The following is a 22,976-nucleotide window of genomic DNA, read 5'->3' as shown; positions in this document are numbered from 1 at the left end:
GAAGGGCTGTCCCCTCGCTGCCAGAGCGCCAAGATTAGTTGCTCAAATACGAGTTTGCTGATATTTCCCCAGAAGGAAATTAATTTGTCACAACAGAGAAAAAGACTTTATGACAAAACCAGAAAAATTTCATTTCAATGAATCTGTGTAGGTTCTTAACGTCCAGTGGATTGACTTAAACAGCTTTTGGATTTCAATGAATCATATCTAATCTTTTCCTGTGACAAGGTGGTGGGACATCCCAAGCCTATGGTGAAGTGGTATCGCAGTGGAAAGGAGGTTCTGGCAGACGGAACTAAGATCAAAGCCCAAGAGTTCAAGGGGGGGTACTACCAGCTGGTCATCACTGCTGCCGACGAGAACGATGCCACCGTTTATCAAGTCAGAGCAACCAACTCCTCAGGATCCATCTCCACCACCGCTAACCTGGAGGTGGAAGGTAACTGCATCAAGTTATCATGTTTCCCTTGACTTGTCACGTTGGTCCAGTCACAGAGCCAAAAAGGTCCTCGTCTGATACCTTACCGTCCATGAACTTAAAGAAGAGATGTGAAATTTAGCATGAGGGTTCTCTTTGAGAAAAGAGACAAACTTTTCTGTAGATGGACTTACAATTTGGGCATGGTTATGAATTTTTATGCAAAGAGTTCATTATAAAATCTCGATAAAGTTCTAACTAATATTTTATCATTTTATTTTCAGTTCCTGCTAAAATCCATCTTCCCAAGGAGCTCCAGGGAATGGGAGCAGTCCAAGCCGTTCGTGGTGATCATATCACCATCAAGATCCCCATCTCTGGCAAGCCTGAGCCTGCAGTTACCTGGCAAAAGGGTCAGGAGGTCCTGTCCAACTCCCCTTACCATCAAGTCATCACCACCAGGTCTTTCACGTCCCTGGTCTTCCAGAAAGGAGTGAGCAGGACCGACACTGGATATTATATTATTACCGCCAAGAACAGGTTTGGAATGGATAAACAAACGATTGAGGTCAATGTGGCTGACATACCTGAAGCGCCAAAGGGGCTTACTGTCAGCAACATCGCTCGTGATTCCATCACCTTTACCTGGGAGCCTCCTGCCAATGATGGGGGAAGCGACATCATTAACTACATTGTGGAGAAGTGTCCAACCACTGGTGATAGATGGATCCGTGCTGCACAAACCACTGAATGCAGCATCACTATCATTAACATCTTTGGAAAAACCAAGTACCAGTTCCGAGTCATTGCTGAGAATCAGTTTGGCCTGAGTCCTCCTTCAGAACCAACTGAACCCATCACCACTAAAGAAGACAAGTCTGTGATCAGGAACTACGATGAAGAAGTGGATGAAATGAGAGAGATTACCAAGGGGGAGGCACTGGTCTTCAAGGTGAAGGAGTTGTCATCCAAGTACATCATCTCTGAGGAACTTTCACGCTGCCAGTATGGAGCAGTCTACCGCTGTGTGGAGATTGCAACAAAAAAGACCTTCATGGCAAAGTTCATCAAGGTGAAAGGAATGGATCGTGAATTGGTTCTCAGGGAAATTGAGGCCCTCAACCTTGCAAGGCACATAAATATCATCTACCTTCATGAATACTTTGAAAGCATGGAGGAGATCATCCTCATCTTTGAATTCATTTCTGGAGTTGACATCTTTGAGCGCCTCGGCACCAGCAACTTTGAGCTTACAGAACAAGAGATTGTCCGCTACTTACGGCAAGTTTGCTCGGCCCTCAACTTCTTGCACAGTCATAACTTCGGTCATTTTAATATTCGCCCAGACAACATTGTCTACACCACGAGGAGGAGCACCATCATAAAGATTATTGAGATGGGTGAAGCTAGGCTATTGGTGCCAGGAGAAAACATCAGAATGCCGTACTCAGCTCCAGAATACTGTGCCCCTGAGATCCACCGACATGACCTGGTCTCAACAGCCACAGACATGTGGTCTGTTGGTGTAATGGCCTATGTTCTTCTCAGTGGCCTGAATCCATTTGCGGCAGAGTCCACTACCAAGATGATCGAGAACATTTCCAACTGTGAATATGTCTTTGACTGTGAAGCATTTAAGGACATCAGCCTAGAGGCTATGGACTTCATAGATAGGCTTCTAGTCAAGGACAGGAAGCTACGTATGACAGCCTATGAAGCTCTGGAGCACCCATGGCTCAAGATGAAGATTGAACATGTGAGCAACAAAGTCATTAAAACACTGCGACACAGAAGATACTATCAAAGTTTGGTGAAGAGGATGGACACTATTGTGTCTGCATCTCGTGTAGCCTATGGCGGGGCTTTTAAGAGCCAGAGAGGATTGGCCATCGGTAAAGTGAAGATTGGAACTGAGTACCATGGTCTCCGCACTGGCCCGGTCATGCATGGCTCAGCTGAGGAAGGTGGCCATGTCAGATTCACCTGTAACATCACCAACTATGACAAGAGTACCCAGGTATCATGGTACTTTGGTAACCGTCAACTCCACGCAAGCCCCAAGTATGAAATTACTTACAGTAATGGTTTTGCCAGCATCTATGTCAAGGACATCGACGAGCGTGATGACGGTGTGTACAGATGCAAGGTGGTGAGTGACGATGGCGAGGACAGCGCTTACGGAGAACTTTTTGTTGAGACAGTGAGGAGCCTTAGAGAGCACTATGTCAGTCGCTCCATTAAGAAAATAAGGAGGAGAGTGGACAAGACCAAAATGCTCCAGAGACCACCGGAGTTCACTTTGCCACTCTATAATCGTACTGCCTATATTGGAGATGACGTCCGTTTTGGTGTCACTACTACAGTTCACCCAGAGCCTCAAGTGACGTGGTTAAAGAACGGAGAGCGAATCAAGCCAGATGACAATGAAATCAAGTACACATTCACCAGTGACAAGGGTCTGTACCAGCTGACAATTCACAACCTGGACATGAATGATGATGCGGAATACACTGTCATGGCACACAACAAGTTTGGAGAAGACAGCTGCAAAGCTCGTCTCACGGTGACTTCTCATCCTGTGGTTGAGGAGACCATGAGGCCAATGTTCAAACGCCTGCTGGCTAACGTTGAGTGTGTCGAAGGACATAGCGTACGCTTCGAACTCCGAGTCTCAGGAATTCCAAGTCCCACTCTCAAATGGGAGAAGGATGGTAAACCACTACAGTTTGGTCACAAGACTGTTGTCATACAGGAGGACACTGACTACCATGTCCTGCATGTTAGAGAGACCCTGCTTGAGGACTCTGGCGTGTACAAGGTTACTGCAACCAACTCTGCGGGTTCTGCCAGCTGCCAGGCAACACTGAAAGTGAACCGCCTTACCTACACCAGGAGGGAATACAAGAGTGAGGAGGAGAAATACCAACATATTCAGAAACAAATTGAGAAGACTAACAAGATGGCTCAGCAGATTGCTGCTACTGAGGAGCTCGTACCTCTGAATCCAACAGCCCAGGAGGCACTGAAATTTGCTGCAGAGGTTTACAAGCCTGCGGTAAGCACCAAGAATGTCGAGGGCGAGTTCAGCATCACCGAGGAGAAGTCTGAAACCAAGAGGCTGGAGAAAGAGAGGAGGATCTTCATGCCATATGAGATACCTGAGCCCGTGGTGCATGATTCCAGGGTTCTGGAAGAGAACAAGTCTATCAAACAATTTGTTGCTCTTTCTGACATGAAGTGGTACAAAAAGCTGAGAGACCAGTACATTATTTCAGAAGGATTTGAGAGAATTGTACCAAAGAGACAGAGACGCATTCGACTCTCCAGGTGGGAGCAGTTCTATGTCATGCCCCTCCCCAGGATCACAGACCAGTACAGGCCAAGATGGCGTATTCCAAAACTCACTCTGGATGATCTGGAGACCGTCAGGCCTGCACGTCGTTCACCCTCTTCCGAATCGGAGGCCTCCTACAGATCCAGGAGGAGGTCTGTTGGAGATGTCAGCGATGAAGAGCTGCTGATGCCAGTGGACGACTACATTTCCATGAGAAAAATGGAGGAGGAGAAAGTTATGCTCGAGGACGAACTGGAGCTTGGCTTTTCAGCTTCTCCCACTGTCAGCCCTGTTCGTGTTGAACACCGGGCCATGGTACATGAAGAACGAAGGAGGGAAGAGGCTAGGCAGGAATCTGTGGGAACCGTTGAGACAAAGAAGAAACGCACCATTTCTCAGTTCATGAGGAGGAGAAGGTCACTGTCTCCCACCTACATCGAACTGATGCGTCCCGTCTCCGAGCTGATCAGGCCGTCTCCGAGGCCTTCTGTGAAAGCAAAGGAAGAGACTGTAGCAAGAAGGTCCCCTACTCCTGAAAGGACTCGTCCCCGTTCCCCCAGCCCTGTCAGGTCAGTTGAGAGGTCGTCACGCTCCTCCTCCAGATTCGAGCGCTCTGCCCGCTTTGATATCATGTCCAGGTATGAGGCCAGAAAAGCTGCTCTGAAGTCTGAGAGGAAGTATCAGGTGGTGAGCCAGACCCCCTTCAGCCTGGACCACGCTCCCCGTGTGACCGTAAGGATGCGCTCACATCGCATTCCAGTTGGCCAAGACACGAAGTTCACCCTTAACATCCAAGCAAAGCCAGAGGCTGAGGTCAAGTGGCTCCACAACGGAAGTGCAATCTCTGAAAGCAGCCAGAAATACGTTTTCAGCAACATGAGTGGCGTTCTTTCCATCATTATTCTGGACTGTCAGGAAGAGGACAGCGGCACATACCGCTGTGTGTGCTCCAACTCCAAAGGAGAGGCCTCTGATTACGCCACCCTGGATGTGTCTGGTGGTGGCTACACCACATTCTCCTCTCGTCGGAGAGATGACGAGGCTCCCAAAAAGTATGTCCCTGATGTCAACCGAATTGACCACTACCACACCACCCACTTCAAGGCTGGTTATGCTGCCGAGACCCACTTTGAGGTAGAAGAGAGTAAGTCTAAGCTAACTGAGACACAGGAGGTAGTCCTGAGAGAGAGGTACGCCACCTCCTCTGAGAGGCACTCGTCAGCGGAGAGGTACGACTCTTCAATCAAGTATTCCTCTGCTGACTACTTGTCATCTGATTCCTCCTTCTCATCTGAAAAGTTTTCTCTGAGTGGCAGACATGCTGAAACCAAACTGAAGTCAGCTGTTGTCGCTGAAGAGTTTGTGGTCAAAAAGGTGAAGCCCTCTCTTCCTGCCAGAATCCTCACCAAGCCCCAATCCGTAACAGTTGCAGAGGGAGAGGCAGTCAGGTTCTCCTGTGATATTGATGGGGAACCTGCACCCACCGTGACATGGATGCACCAAAGCAGGAGCATCTACTCCTCTCAGCGCGTCCAGGTCACTTCTTCTCAGTACAAGTCCAGTCTGGAGATCTCTTCTGTAATGATGTCGGATGAGGGCAGTTATACAGTGGTGGTCGAGAACTCAGCAGGAAGACAAGAGGCTCAGTTCACTTTGACAATTCTCAAGCCAATGACCAAAGAGGAGGTCAAGCCTGTAGCACCCTCTGAACCATCTGCTAAATCACCAGAAATGTCTGTCACATCACCCTCTGTGACTTCTCCAGTCCCCACTGTGAGGTCACCAGAGACAACCATCAAGTCCCATGAGGTTTCAGTGAAATCAACAACTGTGATCTCTCCTGAACCAGAGGGTATTAGATCTCCGCAGAGCGTCAAGTCTCCTGAGCCAGCACCTGTCTTAACATCACCAGCTCCAAGTGTTAAATCTCCAGAACCAGAGGGCGTCAAGACGCCAAAGGGTATAAAATCTCCTGAACCCGAGGGGGTCAAGACACCAAAGGGTATAAAATCTCCTGAACCTGAGGGAGTCAAGACACCCAAAGGTATAAAATCTCCTGAACCTGAAGGAGTCAAGACACCAAAGGGTATAAAATCTCCTGAACCTGAAGGAGTCAAGACACCAAAGGGTATAAAATCTCCTGAACCTGAAGGAGTAAAGACACCAAAAGGTATAAAATCTCCTGAACCTGAGGGAGTCAAGTCACCAAGGAGTATAAAATCTCCAGAACCTGAAGGAGTCAAGTCACCAAAGGGTATTAAATCCCCAGAACCTGAGGGAGTCAAGTCACCACGAGGTGTAAAATCTCCTGAACCCAGACACAAGTCACCACCATCAATCAAGTCTCCAGAGGGCATTAAGTCACCTGAACCTGAGGAAATAAAATCAATTCGAGGTGTCAAGTCTCCAGAACCATCTGGAATCAAAACACAGAGAGCTGTAAAGTCCCCGGAAGCTGTTGGAATCAAAACACCCAAAGGGATCAAGTCTCCAGAACCTTCAGGTATCAAATCACCTCCAACCGTGAAGTCCCCCATGCCCGAGGGAATTAAATCACCTCCAAGGATGAAGTCTCCTCCTCCCATCATGTCCCCCAAGAGGGTTGTGTCTCCTCCCACTGTCAAATCCCCAACACCAAAACCTCCCAAGGTTCTGAGTCATCTAGCAGTCGAGGCCTGTGAGGACTCTGTGAGGATGTCCTGCGTCTGTGAGAGCAGTGTTCGGGATGTGGTTTGGTACATCAACGGAAGGAGGCTGTCTCAGAGCAGCCGCCATGAAATGCACAACTCCGAGGGCTGTTGTAGCCTCCTGGTCCATGATGTCATCGATGGTGATCAGGGAGAGTACGTTTGTGAGATGACATCAGAGGGAGGAGTGTCCAAGAGTTCCTTCTCCTTGACTGGACAGGTGTTCCAGTCCATACGCATGAAGATCACAGCCTATCGCCAACAGCAGCTGGCACTAACAGGTAAACAGCTGCTTCAGCAGTCAAGTAGATTTAATTTAATTTATCACTAATAAATAAAATCTGAATATTTAAAGTTCTTTTTTTGTACACATCAGGATCAAGAATGTTGAGTCACAAGGAGTCGTCATCATCCACAAGTTCCTCTATGATGATGAAGAAGGAAAAGCACATATCAGAGGAGTCATCGTCCTTCTCTGCCTCCGCCCAGCAAGCAATGACATCATCCATGATGGAGTCCAGTTCCTTCAGCAGCATGGCGGCTGAAATGAAGTTTGAGACCATGTCCATGTCCAGCATGTCCTCCATGATGTCAGAAACATACGCCATGAGTTCCAGCAGTCTCACTGGGATGTCTTCTCGCATGGAGGGGTCATCATTCAGGGCCATCGGTGAGAACTTTTCTTAATTAGTGACGTTTTTAAGGTTTGAGGTACTTTTTGATCCACTCTGGCACTACATTGATGCGGATCCCATCGCTGGAAATGGCAACTGCACTCAACGCTCAGGTCTCTGTCGTGAAACGTTTTTAAGAGGTTTAGAAGCACTAAATTTAGTTGCAGCTATTGCACAGAAATTGCATATTAACATAATCCATACAAGCCTTTCCTCAGTTAAACATGCTAACGTTAGCTGTAGTGCGTGACCAGGTGCTTCCTCAGGTGAGTTAATTCATCAAATCATACTGTGAAAAAAGTCTTAGGCATGCATGAAGAAGGAAAAATATTTATTTGTAATTCAATTTTAGCAACTTTCAAAATGCAAAGTGATCTGACGAAACATCTAAATCGAATCCACGTTAAGGGTGACCACCTGTTGCCTTGAAAACAGCATCGGTTCCTCGGGTTCGTTGGTAGGATGGGTTTGATGGTGACATCATGTTTCCAGCTGATGATCGTCAGAGTCATGGCTTCAAACAGCAGTAAGAGATTTCAAAATCGGGGAGGAACATACAACCTCTGCTTCTAAAGCAAGATGGTGGAGGTGGGTTCATGTCCCCAATCACGCACCATAGCAACAAGACAGGAGGAGATACTGTCAGCAAGGTCTCCCCCAGCAAGGTTGTCAAAGCCTGCAGGCAGACAGGTATCCATCATACGTGGGGAAGCGTCTAGTTGGCTCTCAGTTGATTCTGCGACCAGACAACGACCCCAAGCACAGGGCCAATGCCGTCAGGAGGTATCTGCTGGCATTGGCCGTGTGCTTGGGGTCAGGAAGTTCTTCATGGACAGAAGATGGAGGAGTCCTGGCGGTGAGTGTGGCGCCCACGGATCCCTGAGGTCAGCACCATGGAGTCTGTTTGGGACGGCTGAAGAAACAGAAGGATGTGAGCCCTCCTCCATCCACAAATCCTCTGTGGTTGGTTCTCCAGAAGAACCGATGCTGTCTCAGCCACACGGTGGTCTTTTGATTCTTCTTCTGTTCCATCACTTTGCTTTTTGAAACATCGGTACCTGACAGTTTATTTCCACAGCTGTGTAAAACTGTGGTCATCCAGTCGGCACAGGTAGAACCTATCATCTGGGAGGTTCTCATTCATCCAGGTCACAGTTCTCCAAAGTTGTTTAAATCAGTCCACTGGACTTTAAGAGGTGGGACCCGACCCTAACCCTGAAGGTCGTTTGTAACTGAGTGGTTTAAAAAGAAGAACCACTAGTCATGAACTCCACAAGGAGACAACATTAAAACAACTGGTTTGACTGGAGCTCTTTGGACCAGAACCTTCTGCTCTCCCACCTGATGCAGATGCTCTGTGTTCTCTAGGTTCTGCTCCCAGGATTGAGGCTCTACCAGAAGATATCAGCATTGAACCGGGTAAAATCCTGACAGTGGCGTGTGCCTTCTCTGGCGATGCCAAACACATCGAGTGGTCCCGTGGCAACAGGACCATCGAGGTGACCGCTGGAGGACGCTTCCACATCGAGACCACCGAGGACCTGACCACCCTGATCATTACCGGGGTGAGGGAGGAAGACGCTGGAACCTACACCCTCAAACTATCCAATGAGCTTGGATCAGACATGGCGACTGTTCACATCAGCATTCGATCAGTGTAAAAAAAATGTCTTCCAATCTTCCCCTTTACCCTCCTCCAGCCTTTTTATTTATTAATTGAGCGAAAGAATCTACATGAAAAAGATCCGGACGTCTCTTGTAAATAGGAACTATTTTTGTACCAATCTTGACATTAATTTATGCCAAACTAGACTAAAGTCTAACGTTGTTATAAAATGTGCCATATTGGACAACTATGACTTTGACATGTACATAATGTATATAGCCGACTTTAACGGTTATGGGGAATGTATGCATTGTTATTTATGACAATATTAACTGAAACTAAATGAAACTAATGTGGTTTAGCAGGAGAAAGTTCCGTGTGAACGAATACCCTGCTAAACTGAGAAACTAAACTCTGTGCCTCAACGATACGTTGAAGTCCTAAGATTGCCTCAGCAGGTGGAGAGGCTCCCTGCTGATGTTCACTCAACAGAGACGTGGTGGCACTGTAGGTGGGGTGTAGAGCAGTGCTGTTGTAACCAGAGCGTGAGGTCCTGACTGCTGTTTGCATTACCCTCATGTAAGCAGCACGACCGGACCTCACCTCTGACTGACTAGGTCATACTGCCATTTGATGACATGCTCACAGTGCGAGCGGCCTGCACTCCCTGAGCACGAGTGTTTTGTTTGGTGCTCTGCTTCTGGCAAACGACCGCTGGCTGGACTCGTACCATCAACCTGGCCAATCCTAAAGTCCATCCTGTGCTTGTTTGCAGAGGCAGAGCTGTCTCCTGGAGGTCTGCCAAGTGTGTGTGTGTTAGATTAGTTCATCTGTCAGTCCAGCTGGGCGATGCTGATGCAACCCCCCCCGGGTGCTGCGTGCACTGGGGGGGTCGCTCACACCTCCAGTTTGACTGCAGTCACTGTTAGTGTTGATTCTTTTCGCAGCCTCCTTGAGTTATTATTGGTTTAATAAAGCATGATTGCCAGCACCACACTGACTCTTTTGTTCTCTTTACACTGGAGGAGCCGAAACATTCTCTAAAAGTCAGGTCACATCTTTAGCTAAATGCCAAGGGCTAACTGCTACCAGTCTTGCTTTGTAACAGTGAAGTATAGCTGATGCAAACATGTCCCGTCATCATTGATCACCAAACTACAAAAAGAGTAAAGTACAGGTTTTTGGTGCGAGGAGTGGAAAACTCCACAGATTGCCGTCTCATCAACAGTCTTTAAGCTTCAGGTTGAACATGTACGTTTAATTTTCACCAGACGTAAATGGATTTCTGGTGAAATACAAATGTTTGCATTTACAGCACTTTGCATTTGAATTTCAGAAATGTTACAGAATTATATACAGTAATGTCTTTAATCCAATATTCCAGTGTAAATCATAAATGGTGTCATTAATCTTGATTAGTAATGTCTGATGTCCACAAAGGAATCCATACAACTTCTTTTGTTGGTGTATGAATAACATGCAGTTTGACTTTATGGCCTCAGGGTGGCAGTGTAGTCCAGTCCTCATGCTGCCTGAGGGCTGAAGTACAGTAGAGCCCAGTTGAAGTAGAGCATAAACCAGTAGAAGTAGAGCAGAACCCAGTAGAAGTAGAGCGGAACCCAGTAGAAGTAGAGTAGAAGTAGAGCGGAACCCAGTAGAAGTACCCTGATTCTGATTGGACTGATGATCAATATCTGATGTTTGCAAAGACACCAGAGTCTCTGGAGATGAAGGGTGAGATGGAATCATCCTCTTGTGTCCCTCGGAAAAATAAAGTCATGGGTAAAGGTGCTAACCTGAGTCAGCACTTTTAGCATCTAGATATTTCTACTAATCTTCTTTTTTGAGTTTCTTGGTAAAGATGATTTTTAGGATTTGTTTTTCTTGCATATGAAAATCTACGACCCCAGACTCACTTCATGGAACTCAGAAAGAAAGGATTGGGTTTTTCACACTTTTCAACTTCTTGACATTTTGTGTCTCCAACAATCCACAGTGAATGTTAGAGTACCTGTACCTGTGCTTGTACCGCTGATCCTCAAGTACAGGAGGACTTGACTTAAGTACTGCTCCTTCCCAGGGTATCCAGCAGCGTTCAGGATCATATGTTGATGCTGTCCTTCATGGATGCTGATGATACGTACAGGACGGTTGATCTTGTCCTCCTAGACCTCAAACTGTCTCCACAACCTGCATTTTCCTCAAGTTAGCTACAGACTGATGGTTGATGCCAACTGCTACTAGCAGTTAACTGCTACTACCTGCTTCTTGTTGGTTTATGACTATAAATCATGGTTTGAAAGTGTCCTATTGTTGTTCCCTAAAATACAGCAAAAGCTTCCAACACGTTTCAGAATGTTCTAGAGAAAAGAAGCAATGAAGAACAACTTCCTGTTAAAGGAGAGTGACATTTTATGAAGGAGACAGAACGTGTGTAGTTAGTAAAGAACTAACTGAGAGGCTCAGCAGGTGAATGAGTTCCTCACATCAGCGTCGGGCAGAGATACTCAGCAGAGGATAATCGTACTGAGACAGCTCCGTCTTCTCCAACCTTTGTTGGATTGTTCTGTCAGAACAGCAGAGGAGGAGGGAGGAGTGACTGCGAAGGAGAGATAGAGGAGGAAACAGCCAGAGGAGGAGCGCTCCATTAATCCTGTTCTCACTCTCTTGTTGTTTATGTGTTCAACACTGTGTTCAACATTTCAAACGGTGTTAATGCTTCCAGCTCCGCGTGATGAACAGGTGAGTCCGTCAAACCTGCAGCGCCGGCTTAGTTCCTGAAACACTGACAGTAGGGGTGGGCGGATCGATCCAAATATCGAAATTATTGATACTAAGCAAGTACTTGGATCGGATCGACACTATTGTCCTGGGATCGATACTTCGCTCCTCCACCAATTTCCTCAAAGCGCCGCTTCTCTGTGCAAATAGCGCACCCCCTTCTCTCGCTCGCCTAGCGCCCCCTGCTACTCTCTGAGTCTCTGCCTGAGTGAGTGACTCAGGCACACTTTTAGCTCCTCCCTTACCTGGCCACCTCCCCCTACCTGGCCACCTCCCCCTACCTGGCCACCTCCCCCTACCTGGCCACTGGCCTGCTGCATCCTGCCTGCCAGGCAGAGAGGGCGACCGGATAGTGAGAGAGTAGCCGGAACCTAAAGCAATGGCAGAGCCAAACAAGAAGCGGAACGCGGTGTGGACTTTTCTTTACAACAACAGAAAAAGGACAGTGCCAAGTGTGATTTGTATTATAAAGTGGTCCGCTACTGTGGTAACACCACCAATTTACACAAACATATGAAAAAAGCTCACCCTGCAGAGAGCAACAAGCAGCAAGCAAAGAAGTTGAGGGAGGAGGAGGAGGGGGGAGATCCCCAAACCAGAACACCCCCGCGGACACAGAGACAATGTACAGTGGTACCTCTACTTACGAAATAAATTGGTTCCGGAAGAAATTACCTAAGTACAAAAATAACGTAAGTAGAAACGCGTTTTCCATGCAAATGCCCTAATCCGTTCCAAGCCCCCCAAAATTCAGACATAAATGTTTTATAAAGCATAAAAATGTATCAAAACATGTAACAAATACATGTTACGATTAGATCATGAAGCAATAAATGAAAGTCGTGCATAACATAAAAAACAAAGAATAGAGTAAAGAATAATAATGATGATCATTTACCTTTTAACAGCTCCCTCTTTGGTTCATGCGCTCCTATCTCACGATGCTGAACAACAGAGTGAATTCCAGTCCTCCTTTTGAACTTCTCCAACCACCCACGCCATGCCTTAAACTCCATAAACTTTCTTTTTTTTTAAAGGGGCCCTATTATGAAAATCACACTTTTTCAGGTCTCTACATATACATAGTGGTCCTCCCTAACCCGACCAACTCCTAGAATCTGGTAAACAAGCACTTCCTGCATCAATAGATATTTGGACTTTTAGGAGGTCATGGCTCTGAACGACTCGATTGCTAGAACAGGCATCCTTGACGTCAGACTTTGCACTCTGCTATTGGACAGAGTATTGGACGATATGGATTGGTGGACATGCTCAGGGGCGTGGACGATATGGACTGGTTGACACGCCCAAGGGCGTGGTCATCCCCAGGTCAGACGTGAGGCAGCAGTCTGTGTCAGTGAGAAGGAGACAAGGTAGTTACTCAGTTGTTGATTGTACAAATCAACACCAGTGTTTATTTTTCATCCCATCCCATGAAGAACAGAAGAGACCGTGGTTACATTTCATTTTTAATGGCTCTGTGCAGCTACATCTCCTGCTCGTCTGTTTGTGTGTGAACCACTTCAGTCCAGCCTGTTTTAGCAACGGGGGTCAGTCCAGACGGGGCTTTGCCTGAGACTGATCCTCAGTCAAGGATCACTCCCAACCGTAGGGACCAAGGACCTGCACCCCGGTTACAGGTAAGTCTCACCATGTTTATGTTTTTGTCTGTTAGCATGAGTGATCAATTGCTATTTGGCTAATTAGGTGGTGCTGCTTTATTTCGTGCTTGCGTGTGTGCGCTCCAACGTGTGTGTGCTAAACCTACAGTACCTACTGTAGGTACAACGTGTGTGTGCTAAACCTACAGTACCTACTGTAGGTACAACGTGTGTGTGCTAAACCTACAGTACCTACTGTAGGCACAACGTGTGTGTGCTAAACCTACAGTACCTACTGTAGGCACAACGTGTGTGTGCTAAACCTACAGTACCTACTGTAGGCACAACGCACCAGAGTTGGGCTCACATTTGATCTTTTTTCTTTTTGTCGGTTAGCATGAATGAAGTCATGCTATGCTAGGCTATGTAGGGAGGTCTCCTTTGTTTCGCGTTTGCGTATTGTGTGTGTGTGTGTGTGTGTGTGTGTGTGTGTGTGTGTGTGTGTGTGTGTGTGTGCACTCCCACACGTGTGTGCGTGCTGGCCTACAGTATAAAACTAAAACACACGTAACTTGGTTCATATTTTCTTATTGTTTGTTAGCTTGAAGTCATGCTATGCTAGGCTATGTAGGGAGGTCTCCTTTGTGTGTGCGCGCACGCTCCCACACCTGTGTGTGTGCTGGACCTACAGTATAAAACTAAAACACACAGTAAGTTGGTTCATATTTTCTTTTCTGTTATCTGTCAGCATAAATAAAGTCAGCTAATGCTAGGCTACGTAGGGAGTTGTGCTTTGTTTCGTATTGTGTGTGTGCGCGCACGTGTTAAGAGTCGATTGTTTGCTGGTCGTCATAGCGACAACGCTCATAGGTCTGTCCTCCTTATCCAATATCAGAACATTGGTGTCCTGAAATTAGTGTCCCTCTTCCTTGTGCATCCTTTCAGCCTACAGCTTCAAGGGACGTGTGGGGCCAAACTGACCCAGTGGACACTCATACTGTTGGTACACAGCTGTCCTGCAGGACTCTTCATTCCCACTATTGAAGTAAAGGTATGTACAAGTCATATTCCATACAATGTTTTAATAAAATTGGTTACACTAATTTTCTAAATATAGTCGTCTACAGGTGTTAGTGAATACACATGTGTTGATAGTAGTTCGGTAAAAAAGTGTTGTGTATTAGAATTTTCCAGCAAGACAGTAAGTGAAGACTTTAGTATAAAAAAATTGAGACAGATTCATGTATGTCATATATTGTTTTGGCTCCTTATTTCGTTACGTTTGGTGTACCCCTCTACAAGATCCACTTTCCAAAGGCTTTTTGAAGGGACAATGCAGAGTCAAACCTCACAAGACAGAGCCAACATTCTGTTAGTTTTGCAATATTTTAATATTTCAAACAAACATGTTTTGAAATTCTGTTAGTAATTGTTCGCAACAAAACACAGTAAAAAGTAACCATACAAATAAATAAATTAGTAGCAAGTACCAGGATGTATTTTGAACACAATTTTTCCAAACAAAGAAATGAATCAAACAATATTAATAACAGTAAAGATCTTTGTGTTTTATTGAACAGGTTTTGTATCTGACATGTTGGACTTCATATGTGACAAAGTCTTGGTGGACTCCATGCCATACACAAATGAGATGTTGTCCATTCCTCTCCCCGAGAATCTGTCTGCCCAGTGTGGGCGTCCGGACAAGGAGGAGGTCATTGCCAGCTGCATGACCAGGTTCAACCAAGACTCGGTCTAAATCCAGCGTAGTGGCCTTCGTCTTCATGAAACTCCTGGTGTATGTGAAGGACCACACATGCTGGGATGACAACCCGGACTCTGCACCCTAAGTAGCCCCAGCACCAGCCAACAAAGGGGCGACAGGCCAGATGTCTGCACCATCTACAGAAAAAGGACACAAAACTATTTATTTCACAATGTTTTCAATCCCAAGTATTACAACTGTTGTTGATTTCCTGACAGGATGGCCCTGTTTTCTCATTATTGTTATTGGATGTATTGTTTTATGTAAATAAATGCTTGTATATGTCAACAGAAATGGATTGTGAATACCAAAAAATGTTCAACATGTCTATTAATAAGATAAAAATCAAGGTGTCGCAAATACAATATATTAGACTTTGTTGTACCTGTATATGTCATGTTACTGCATTAATGAAGGAATGCCTAATGAAGCAAAATAAGACTAACTGTAGTTTTAATTCCGATATTTTTCAAAGAACGACTTACCGATGTATTGGTCTCAGACGTGAAGGGCCATACTCGGCCCTCAGTACGTGACCGGCCGTTTGTAGGGTGTACACGTTTAGGCACACAGGCTGGAACCCAGGATGTTGAGTCATTCAAAACTTCATCAACCTCCTGCAGACGGATCCTAACCTACAGTGAAAAACATGGTAAACATTTGAATTTATAATGGTAAAAGTAGCCAAATAGAGACATTGTGGTTTAGCTGTGAGCTTGCTACTAGTGTCTCCAAACAGCAGATGTTTTCTGCTTCTGTTGGCACACATTCAGTGTCCACAGGAACACCTGTACAACAGGTGAAGACACCTCAAAATAGAGTAGATAAAGGCATCACTGCAGTATGGTTACAGCATTTCACCATTAACCTGGTGTGATGGTAGCAGGTGTTAGCTTCGTGTGTCTTGTCACAGAGGACTGCCTCAAATATTTAGCAGCTTAGTAACGGGTTTAATCAATGTGATAGAAAAATAAAGTAACTTAGCCGTGAGCAGAAGCTAGCATTAGCCACATGGTAATAACTATCAGAACCACCATCAGACTTTACTGTCACTTATAGAAATACAGCAACATTTTAACAGTCAACACATCTGTACATATACAAAATACATAATAAGACATGTGACATTATTACTGTGATGAGAGGCGGGAGTAGAAGCTAAAGTAGCTACCGGACGATGCTAACGTCCTGTGATGCCGTAGGTTACACAACAAAACAACAGAACCAACTAAGTACCGTTCACACGGACTAACCATTCAGAAACGTCCTGCTGCAGCCGCACAGTCGGTGTTTCTTCAGGAGCTTCTGGGTCCGACTCAGGGTCATAAATGTACGCCGACACGACGGGTCCTCCAAACGCCATAATGCTAACAAACGTAACGCCGGTCAGTGTCCCGTTAGCCTAACGCTCTACTTCAGAGGGGCGTGGCCCAGGTGAAGGGGGCGTGGACCAGCGGAGCTCATTAACATGCAGCCGGAGGCCTGAAACGAAGCGTTTTGTGAGTAGCTCAGATGAGCGATTTTGAAAAGTTGATATCTAGGACCACAGATCACTTTAGGTGAAAATATTTGGAATGCAGTCTAGTTGGACATCTGGCAGCTGAATGACATTAAGTTAAAAATACATAATATGGGACCTTTAACTCATTGGCTGCAGTGATTTTCAGAGCAGTGTGTCCCCGTACTGCCAGCGCTTTGTTGCAATGTTGAGCTATGGGCAGGGCTCGAAATTAACTTTTTTTTCTTGGTAGCACTGGTGCTCCCAAATTTAGAAGTTAGTAGCACCAGCGAGACTTTAGGAGCACCAACCCAAAAGCAAGGCAGTGACGCTCGCCTCTCCTTCGCCCAGGAGAGCGGCTCTCATTGTTTCCTGGCAGGAGCGCGGTCTCACAAAAAAAGGCGCACCAGATTTTTCCCCCTAGTCGCACCGGTGCTCCCAAACAGATTTAATAGTCGCACTGATTAAAAAAATTTGGCCGTGTATGCGACCAAAATGAGCGCAATTTCGAGCCCTGGCTATGGGAGAAGCACAATGAAGATCTGTTGTTCAGCAATAAATGACATGGCGGAAGTTATTCTTGTCTTATTTCATGTAGTGTCTAAGTAGGAGGCATAAGCCTTAACTATAGTGATATAACTTGCATAAAGCAGTGGTGTAGTGCTGTGGTACTGTTCACTGTAGGGTAGGGGCATATCTATAATTAAAGCATATAAACTAATTGCTTTGGTTGCCAATTAAATTTAAAAGTCCTTAAGTTACCGTATTTTGCGCACCATTCGGCTCATTGTATAGCTGAGACGCGCAGTCTAAATAACGAAGTTTATAAGCAAAAAGCTGACTGTGGTTGGACTGTGTTGTACTACGTATTTAAATTTCAAAAAATACACCGACATTTTTAGAATATGTTTTTATTTCATTATTTTTTGATTTTTTGATGTGCTAAATCCTTCGAAGTCCCCCGGTCCCCCGGTCTCTTTACGTGAACCGGAACAACCGGAACTGATAGCCTGGAGTTTACATGTTGTGTCGTAAGCGTGTCTCTTCGCTGACGTCATCGTCAGGGGTCTTCAGCCAATCAGATGTGGTTACCAGCATACCTGCGGTTTAGTACCGGCATACCCTCTACACAGGTACCTACCGGGGGTGTGCCGGACGTAGCCTCGCGTCATGTGCTCTAATTGGTCCATCGCTGCCGGCGTACGTAGTGACGTAATACGTCCTATGCCGGCGGACAATGGTCGATCTGGCGGATCGCTGACTGAAGTCACACAAAAACATTTTCACAGATTTCTGAACTCAGTGTACACATGAGACGATTAATGTTAAAAGGCGCAGCGTTAGTTTTTGAGAAATGTTAAGGCTTTTAAGCGCGTCTTATTGTGCGCAAAATACGGCACCTAAATATTTATATTTACAAGGAGCGTTATTTACCGGTTCAGGAACTTTATTTTATTGTTCTAACTGGTTCAGGAACGTCAGTTTATGGGTGGAACACAAAACCGGAAACGTTATAATTCCATTTCTGTTCGGAACGAACCGAAAACCAAAACATTCTGGTTCAAAGCCCTGCAGAATTCCCAGTTGTCGCCCACCCCTAACTGACAGGGAACGCACCGCCGTGAGGCCAAGACCACCGTTCACATGGTTGTTTTAAGGTCCGTGAGAATGCACCAATAATATTAAACCTCGAGGTCTTCTTCAGCCAATCAGTCGTCTAGAACAGCGGTCCCCAAATTTTTTTGCGCCACGGACCGGTTTCATCTAAGACAATATTTTCACGGACCGGTCTTCATTTGCTCGATAATCGTTAATGACGCCAGGACAGCTATAGTCTAATAATAAATCGTCCGCAGTGGTTTTATGTATAATGTAGACATCAACAGACAATAAACAACCTTTTTTTTTCATAAATTGATAATCAACATCTCTATTTCGTCTCTGTAAACGAAATAATTATAAGAAATAATTACATTAAAAACTCGATTCAAGTGACTGCACTGATGAGGTTTATTTTGAAATTTCGCGACTTACAATCAGTGCATTCAACGCAGGAGAAATAGGTGTCAAATGTGCACCATGAGGGGCGAGCACAAGTGGCAGAGATGGTTGATCACCACAGCAGTGGTGACGTGGTGGACACAGGTTCCTGCTGGTGGTAGCACTGCTGTTGTGTGTTCGTCACCTCTAATATTTGTGTAATTGGGTCATTTCTCATTACATATTAATGCAGGAAACTCAACAGTCTAGCACAGCGGTTCCCAAACTTTTCATTCCGCGCACCTACTTCTACCACACGACTGAGCTGACGCACCCCCAAAGCCCAAAACATGAAAAAAAAAAAAAGAAAAAGAAAAGGCGTAGTCTTTATAGACATATAGGTACCAAGTTTAATAATATAGGCTCCTGTTAACACAGAATAGATTGTGCAATAATGGGCCTAATGATCTATCACTTCAGAAACGGTGGGGAGAATAATAGTAACAATATAAAAATGACAATAATATTTTAAGTCAAAATGGTCGCCGAGCGAGCCGACTACAGATGAACAGCAGTTATTACTATGCAGGTGTAACCCAGGTTTATAGTAATTAATCGAAATTACAGACACTCCCTTAATGCGTGCATTTTGTAGACGCTCCCTGAGTGGGGGGGGGGTGTTCCCTAGAACCAGGAAGTAAACAATAAAAACCAGGACGGCTCGTGTGGACAGGTGAAGCTGGAGGGATGCATGGAACGGCATGCAGAAAGAGAGCTCCGTGATATATATATATATATATTGTTCATCAGACACAGGGAAAGTGAATAACTTCGGAATATGTTGTAACTTCCCATAACGTGGAAGTTGGTAACGTGGTGTTCCCGCTGTTACAAGAGAGAGACACAGCAGAGCCAATTAGCGTTTTTTCTTTCAAGTGTTTTCCATTGATTATCCTGGTGAGTTGGCTGTTCAATACTGACATTCGTTACATTTGTTTAATGCTACCATAAAAGGTTGTATGAAGTAAAAAAACCAGTCAGGATAAATCTGTTTGCGTACTGTTCAGTGTTTTATTTTGTGATTATTATGCCGGTTGTAAATGCAAATTAAGTAAGCACATGTGTTGTGTGTGTATTTGGATAAGCTAATGTTCTGGAAATGAGTAAAACGCTAATATGATTGATTGAGAGGTGAATGAAGAGACAATGGACTATTAGTATAACAACAACAACAAAAAACATCTCTATTGTGATGATTCTGCTGGTGTTAAGCCCATATATAATTTTCTGCACACTCTGGCTGTGCAGGCTGGTTTTTTTTTTTTTGAGGGAAAACTCTCCCAGATGACCAAGTGGATGATCCTTAACACCAACCTTGGGAAGACTTCACCCCCGTCCAATAGTGAGCCAAAGAGGAGGACGGTAGGAATAAACTGATAGGAGACTTCAAGGAGGAGCACTTCTTTCCCCTCTTCCATGGTGAATTTGGAACTTTTTTGTTGTTGTTGTTGTTTTCTCCACTGATATATTCAGGATATATATATATGTATTTTTTTTGTTGGGCCCAACGACGGATGATTGGACGGGTTAAACCATATTAAGGTTGACGGTTGATTGGATAATTTTTTTTTTGCATTTTTCCTGTGTACACTCACTAATTTAATTTTTTTTGCAGCATTTTTGTGTATCATTTATATATTTGAATTGCCTAGTTGAGGTATAAGAAAGGAGGGACATACATTCATAAAACCAAAGAAGGGAAGTGGAAAGAAGGGAGGAAACTGGACAAACCTGATCAATTTAAATATATTTTTCTTATTATACTTCCACGGTGTCTGTGTGTGTGTTTTTTTGTGTGCTGGAGGTCTTACTGCTCTATATAGAGTTGCTACTACCAATCTCCTTATTGAACCTAAAGATCTTAATTCACAGAGTTCCAAATATTGATGATAATGATAACCTACAGGTAAGCCAGGGTTACACAGGGCTCGAAATTAACTTTTTTTTCTTGGTAGCACTGGTGCTTTCAAATGTAGAAGTTAGTAGCACCAGCAAAGACTTCAGGAGCACCGACCCAAAAGCAAGGCAGTGACGGAGCGATAGTGACGCTCCGTCCATCTCCGTTCCTCCTCTCTCCCCCAGGAGAGCAGCCGCAGCTGCGCTCTCATTGGTTCCTGGTGTAGCGGTTTGTACTTTGCGTTGTGTTTTTCTTTTTTTTTATTTCTCTTGGAATGATGAGTCCACCAGTGCGATATCAATCTCCATCCATTTATTCATGTGCGCAGCGGTAGATATCTGGCAACACACAACATGTGCGTATGGCGATCAAAATCCTCATCAAACTCTTTATTGAGGGGAAAAGAAAACTTAAATTTAGAAAGTCGCGGTGAAGTACAACGTCATACAAGACCTCACAACTGTCACCACTACTTGTCTAGCCCCCAACAATGAAAATTGATCCCACCCGCTACAGACACGTACCTCTCTCAGCCGCGGTCATTACCGACTGAGGAGGTGTCTCCACTCTCCAGGTATTCACCACACCACCACCAGACTACCACAGGGGGAGCTCTCACAACTTATCAGCCAATGAGGAGTGGAAACACCCAACTCCGCTACACTGGCAGGACCGCAGGAGCGCGGTCTCACAAAAAAAGGCTCACCAGATTTTTCCCCCTAGTCGCACCGGTGCTCCCAAACATATTTAATAGTCGCACTGATAAAAAAAATTTGGCCGTGTATGCGACCAAAATGAGCGCAATTTCGAGCCCTGGCTATGGGAGAAGCACAATGAAGATCTGTTGTTCAGCAATAAATGACATGGCGGAAGTTATTCTTGTCTTATTTCATGTAGTGTCTAAGTAGGAGGCATAAGCCTTAACTATAGTGATATAACTTGCATAAAGCAGTGGTGTAGTGCTGTGGTACTGTTCACTGTAGGGTAGGGGCATATCTATAATTATAGCATATAAACTAATTGCTTTGGTTGCCAATTAAATTTAAAAGTCCTTAAGTTACCGTATTTTGCGCACCATTCGGCTCATTGTATAGCTGAGACGCGCAGTCTAAATAACGAAGTTTATAAGCAAAAAGCTGACTGTGGTTGGACTGTGTTGTACTACGTATTTAAATTTCAAAAAATACACCGACATTTTTAGAATATGTTTTTATTTCATTATTTTTAGATTTTTTGATGTGCTAAATCCTTCGAAGTCCCCCGGTCCCCCGGTCTCTTTACGTGAACCGGAACAACCGGAACTGATAGCCTGGAGTTACATGTTGTGTCGTAAGCGTGTCTCCTCGCTGACGTCATCGTCAGGGGTCTTCAGCCAATCAGATGTGGTTACCAGCATACCTGCGGTTTAGTACCGGCATACCCTCTACACAGGTACCTACCGGGGGTGTGCCGGACGTAGCCTCGCGTCATGTGCTCTAATTGGTCCATCGCTGCCGGCGTACGTAGTGACGTAATACGTCCTATGCCGGCGGACAATGGTCGATCTGGCGGATCGCTGACTGAAGTCACACAAAAACATTTTCACAGATTTCTGAACTCAGTGTACACATGAGACGATTAATGTTAAAAGGCGCAGCGTTAATTTTTGAGAAATGTTAAGGCTTTTAAGCGCGTCTTATTGTGCGCAAAATACGGCACCTAAATATTTATATTTACAAGGAGCGTTATTAACCGGTTCAGGAACTTTATTTTATTGTTCTAACTGGTTCAGGAACGTCCGTTTATGGGTGGAACACAAAACCGGAAACGTTATAATTCCATTTCTGTTCGGAACGAACCGAAAACCAAAACATTCTGGTTCAAAGCCCTGCAGAATTCCCAGTTGTCGCCCACCCCTAACTGACAGGGAACGCACCGCCGTGAGGCCAAGACCACCGTTCACATGGTTGTTTTAAGGTCCGTGGGAATGCACCAATAATATTAAACCTCAGGGTCTTCTTCAGCCAATCAGTCGTCTAGAACAGCGGTCCCCACAATTTTTTGCGCCACAGACCGGTTTCATCTAAGACAATATTTTCACGGACCGGTCTTCATTTGCTCGATAATCGTTAATGACGCCAGGACAGCTGTAGTCTAATAATAAATTGTCCGCAGTGGTTTTATGTATAATGTAGACATCAACAGACAATAAACAACCTTTTTTTTTCATAAATTGATAATCAACATCTCTATTTCGTCTCTGTAAACGAAATAATTATAAGAAATAATTACATTAAAAACTCGATTCAAGTGACTGCACTGATGAGGTTTATTTTGAAATTTCGCGACTTACAATCAGTGCATTCAACGCAGGAGAAATATCGATCATTTCCAATAGAAAGGTGAACAAGTCAATCAAATAATAGTAATTACAATAATGAGAATTAGTGGATGGGGACCGCTGATCTAGGGGTAACGGGAGACAATGACACCTGAAGTGTGTTCCATATGTCTGGTCTACTCCGAAGTTTGGTTTGGTTTTTCGGTCACAGCAGAAAATCGCTTCACAAAGACAGGAGGTTGGAAATGGAAGCAGGGTTTAAGATTCTTTTTGGGCGATCTCAGGATAATCTGCCTTGACTTTAATCCAGAACACTGGTGCGTTTATGGGCGCTTCATTGTGTGTGTATAATAAT

The 22,976-nt window shown here is 44.9% G+C and overlaps 1 protein-coding gene and 1 long non-coding RNA gene across 12 annotated transcripts in view; both read left to right on the top strand.

The window, feature by feature from the left end:
* LOC137604872 (titin-like) overlaps positions 1-9,713 on the top strand; it is a 199,834-nt gene extending 190,121 nt beyond the window's left edge. For all 11 annotated transcript variants that reach the window (XM_068329062.1, XM_068329063.1, XM_068329064.1 and 8 more), the window contains 4 exons: positions 229-439; positions 703-6,720; positions 6,816-7,109; positions 8,482-9,713. In XM_068329062.1, coding sequence (XP_068185163.1) covers positions 229-439; positions 703-6,720; positions 6,816-7,109; positions 8,482-8,774 — 6,816 coding nt within the window. In that variant the 3' untranslated portion in view covers positions 8,775-9,713. The remainder of the gene's footprint in view (positions 1-228; positions 440-702; positions 6,721-6,815; positions 7,110-8,481) is intronic.
* Positions 9,714-12,871: 3,158 nt separating this feature from the next.
* On the top strand, positions 12,872-15,206 carry LOC137605435 (uncharacterized). Its single transcript, XR_011037747.1, has 3 exons — positions 12,872-13,140; positions 14,047-14,152; positions 14,682-15,206. It is a non-coding gene; the product is annotated as an uncharacterized lncRNA (long non-coding RNA).
* The last annotated feature ends 7,770 nt before the right edge of the window (positions 15,207-22,976 follow it).

This window comes from Antennarius striatus, chromosome 12, assembly GCF_040054535.1.
Source record: "Antennarius striatus isolate MH-2024 chromosome 12, ASM4005453v1, whole genome shotgun sequence".
In the NCBI taxonomy this organism is placed as follows: Eukaryota; Metazoa; Chordata; class Actinopteri; order Lophiiformes; family Antennariidae; genus Antennarius; species Antennarius striatus.
This window is presented reverse-complemented; position numbering and strand designations above follow the sequence as displayed.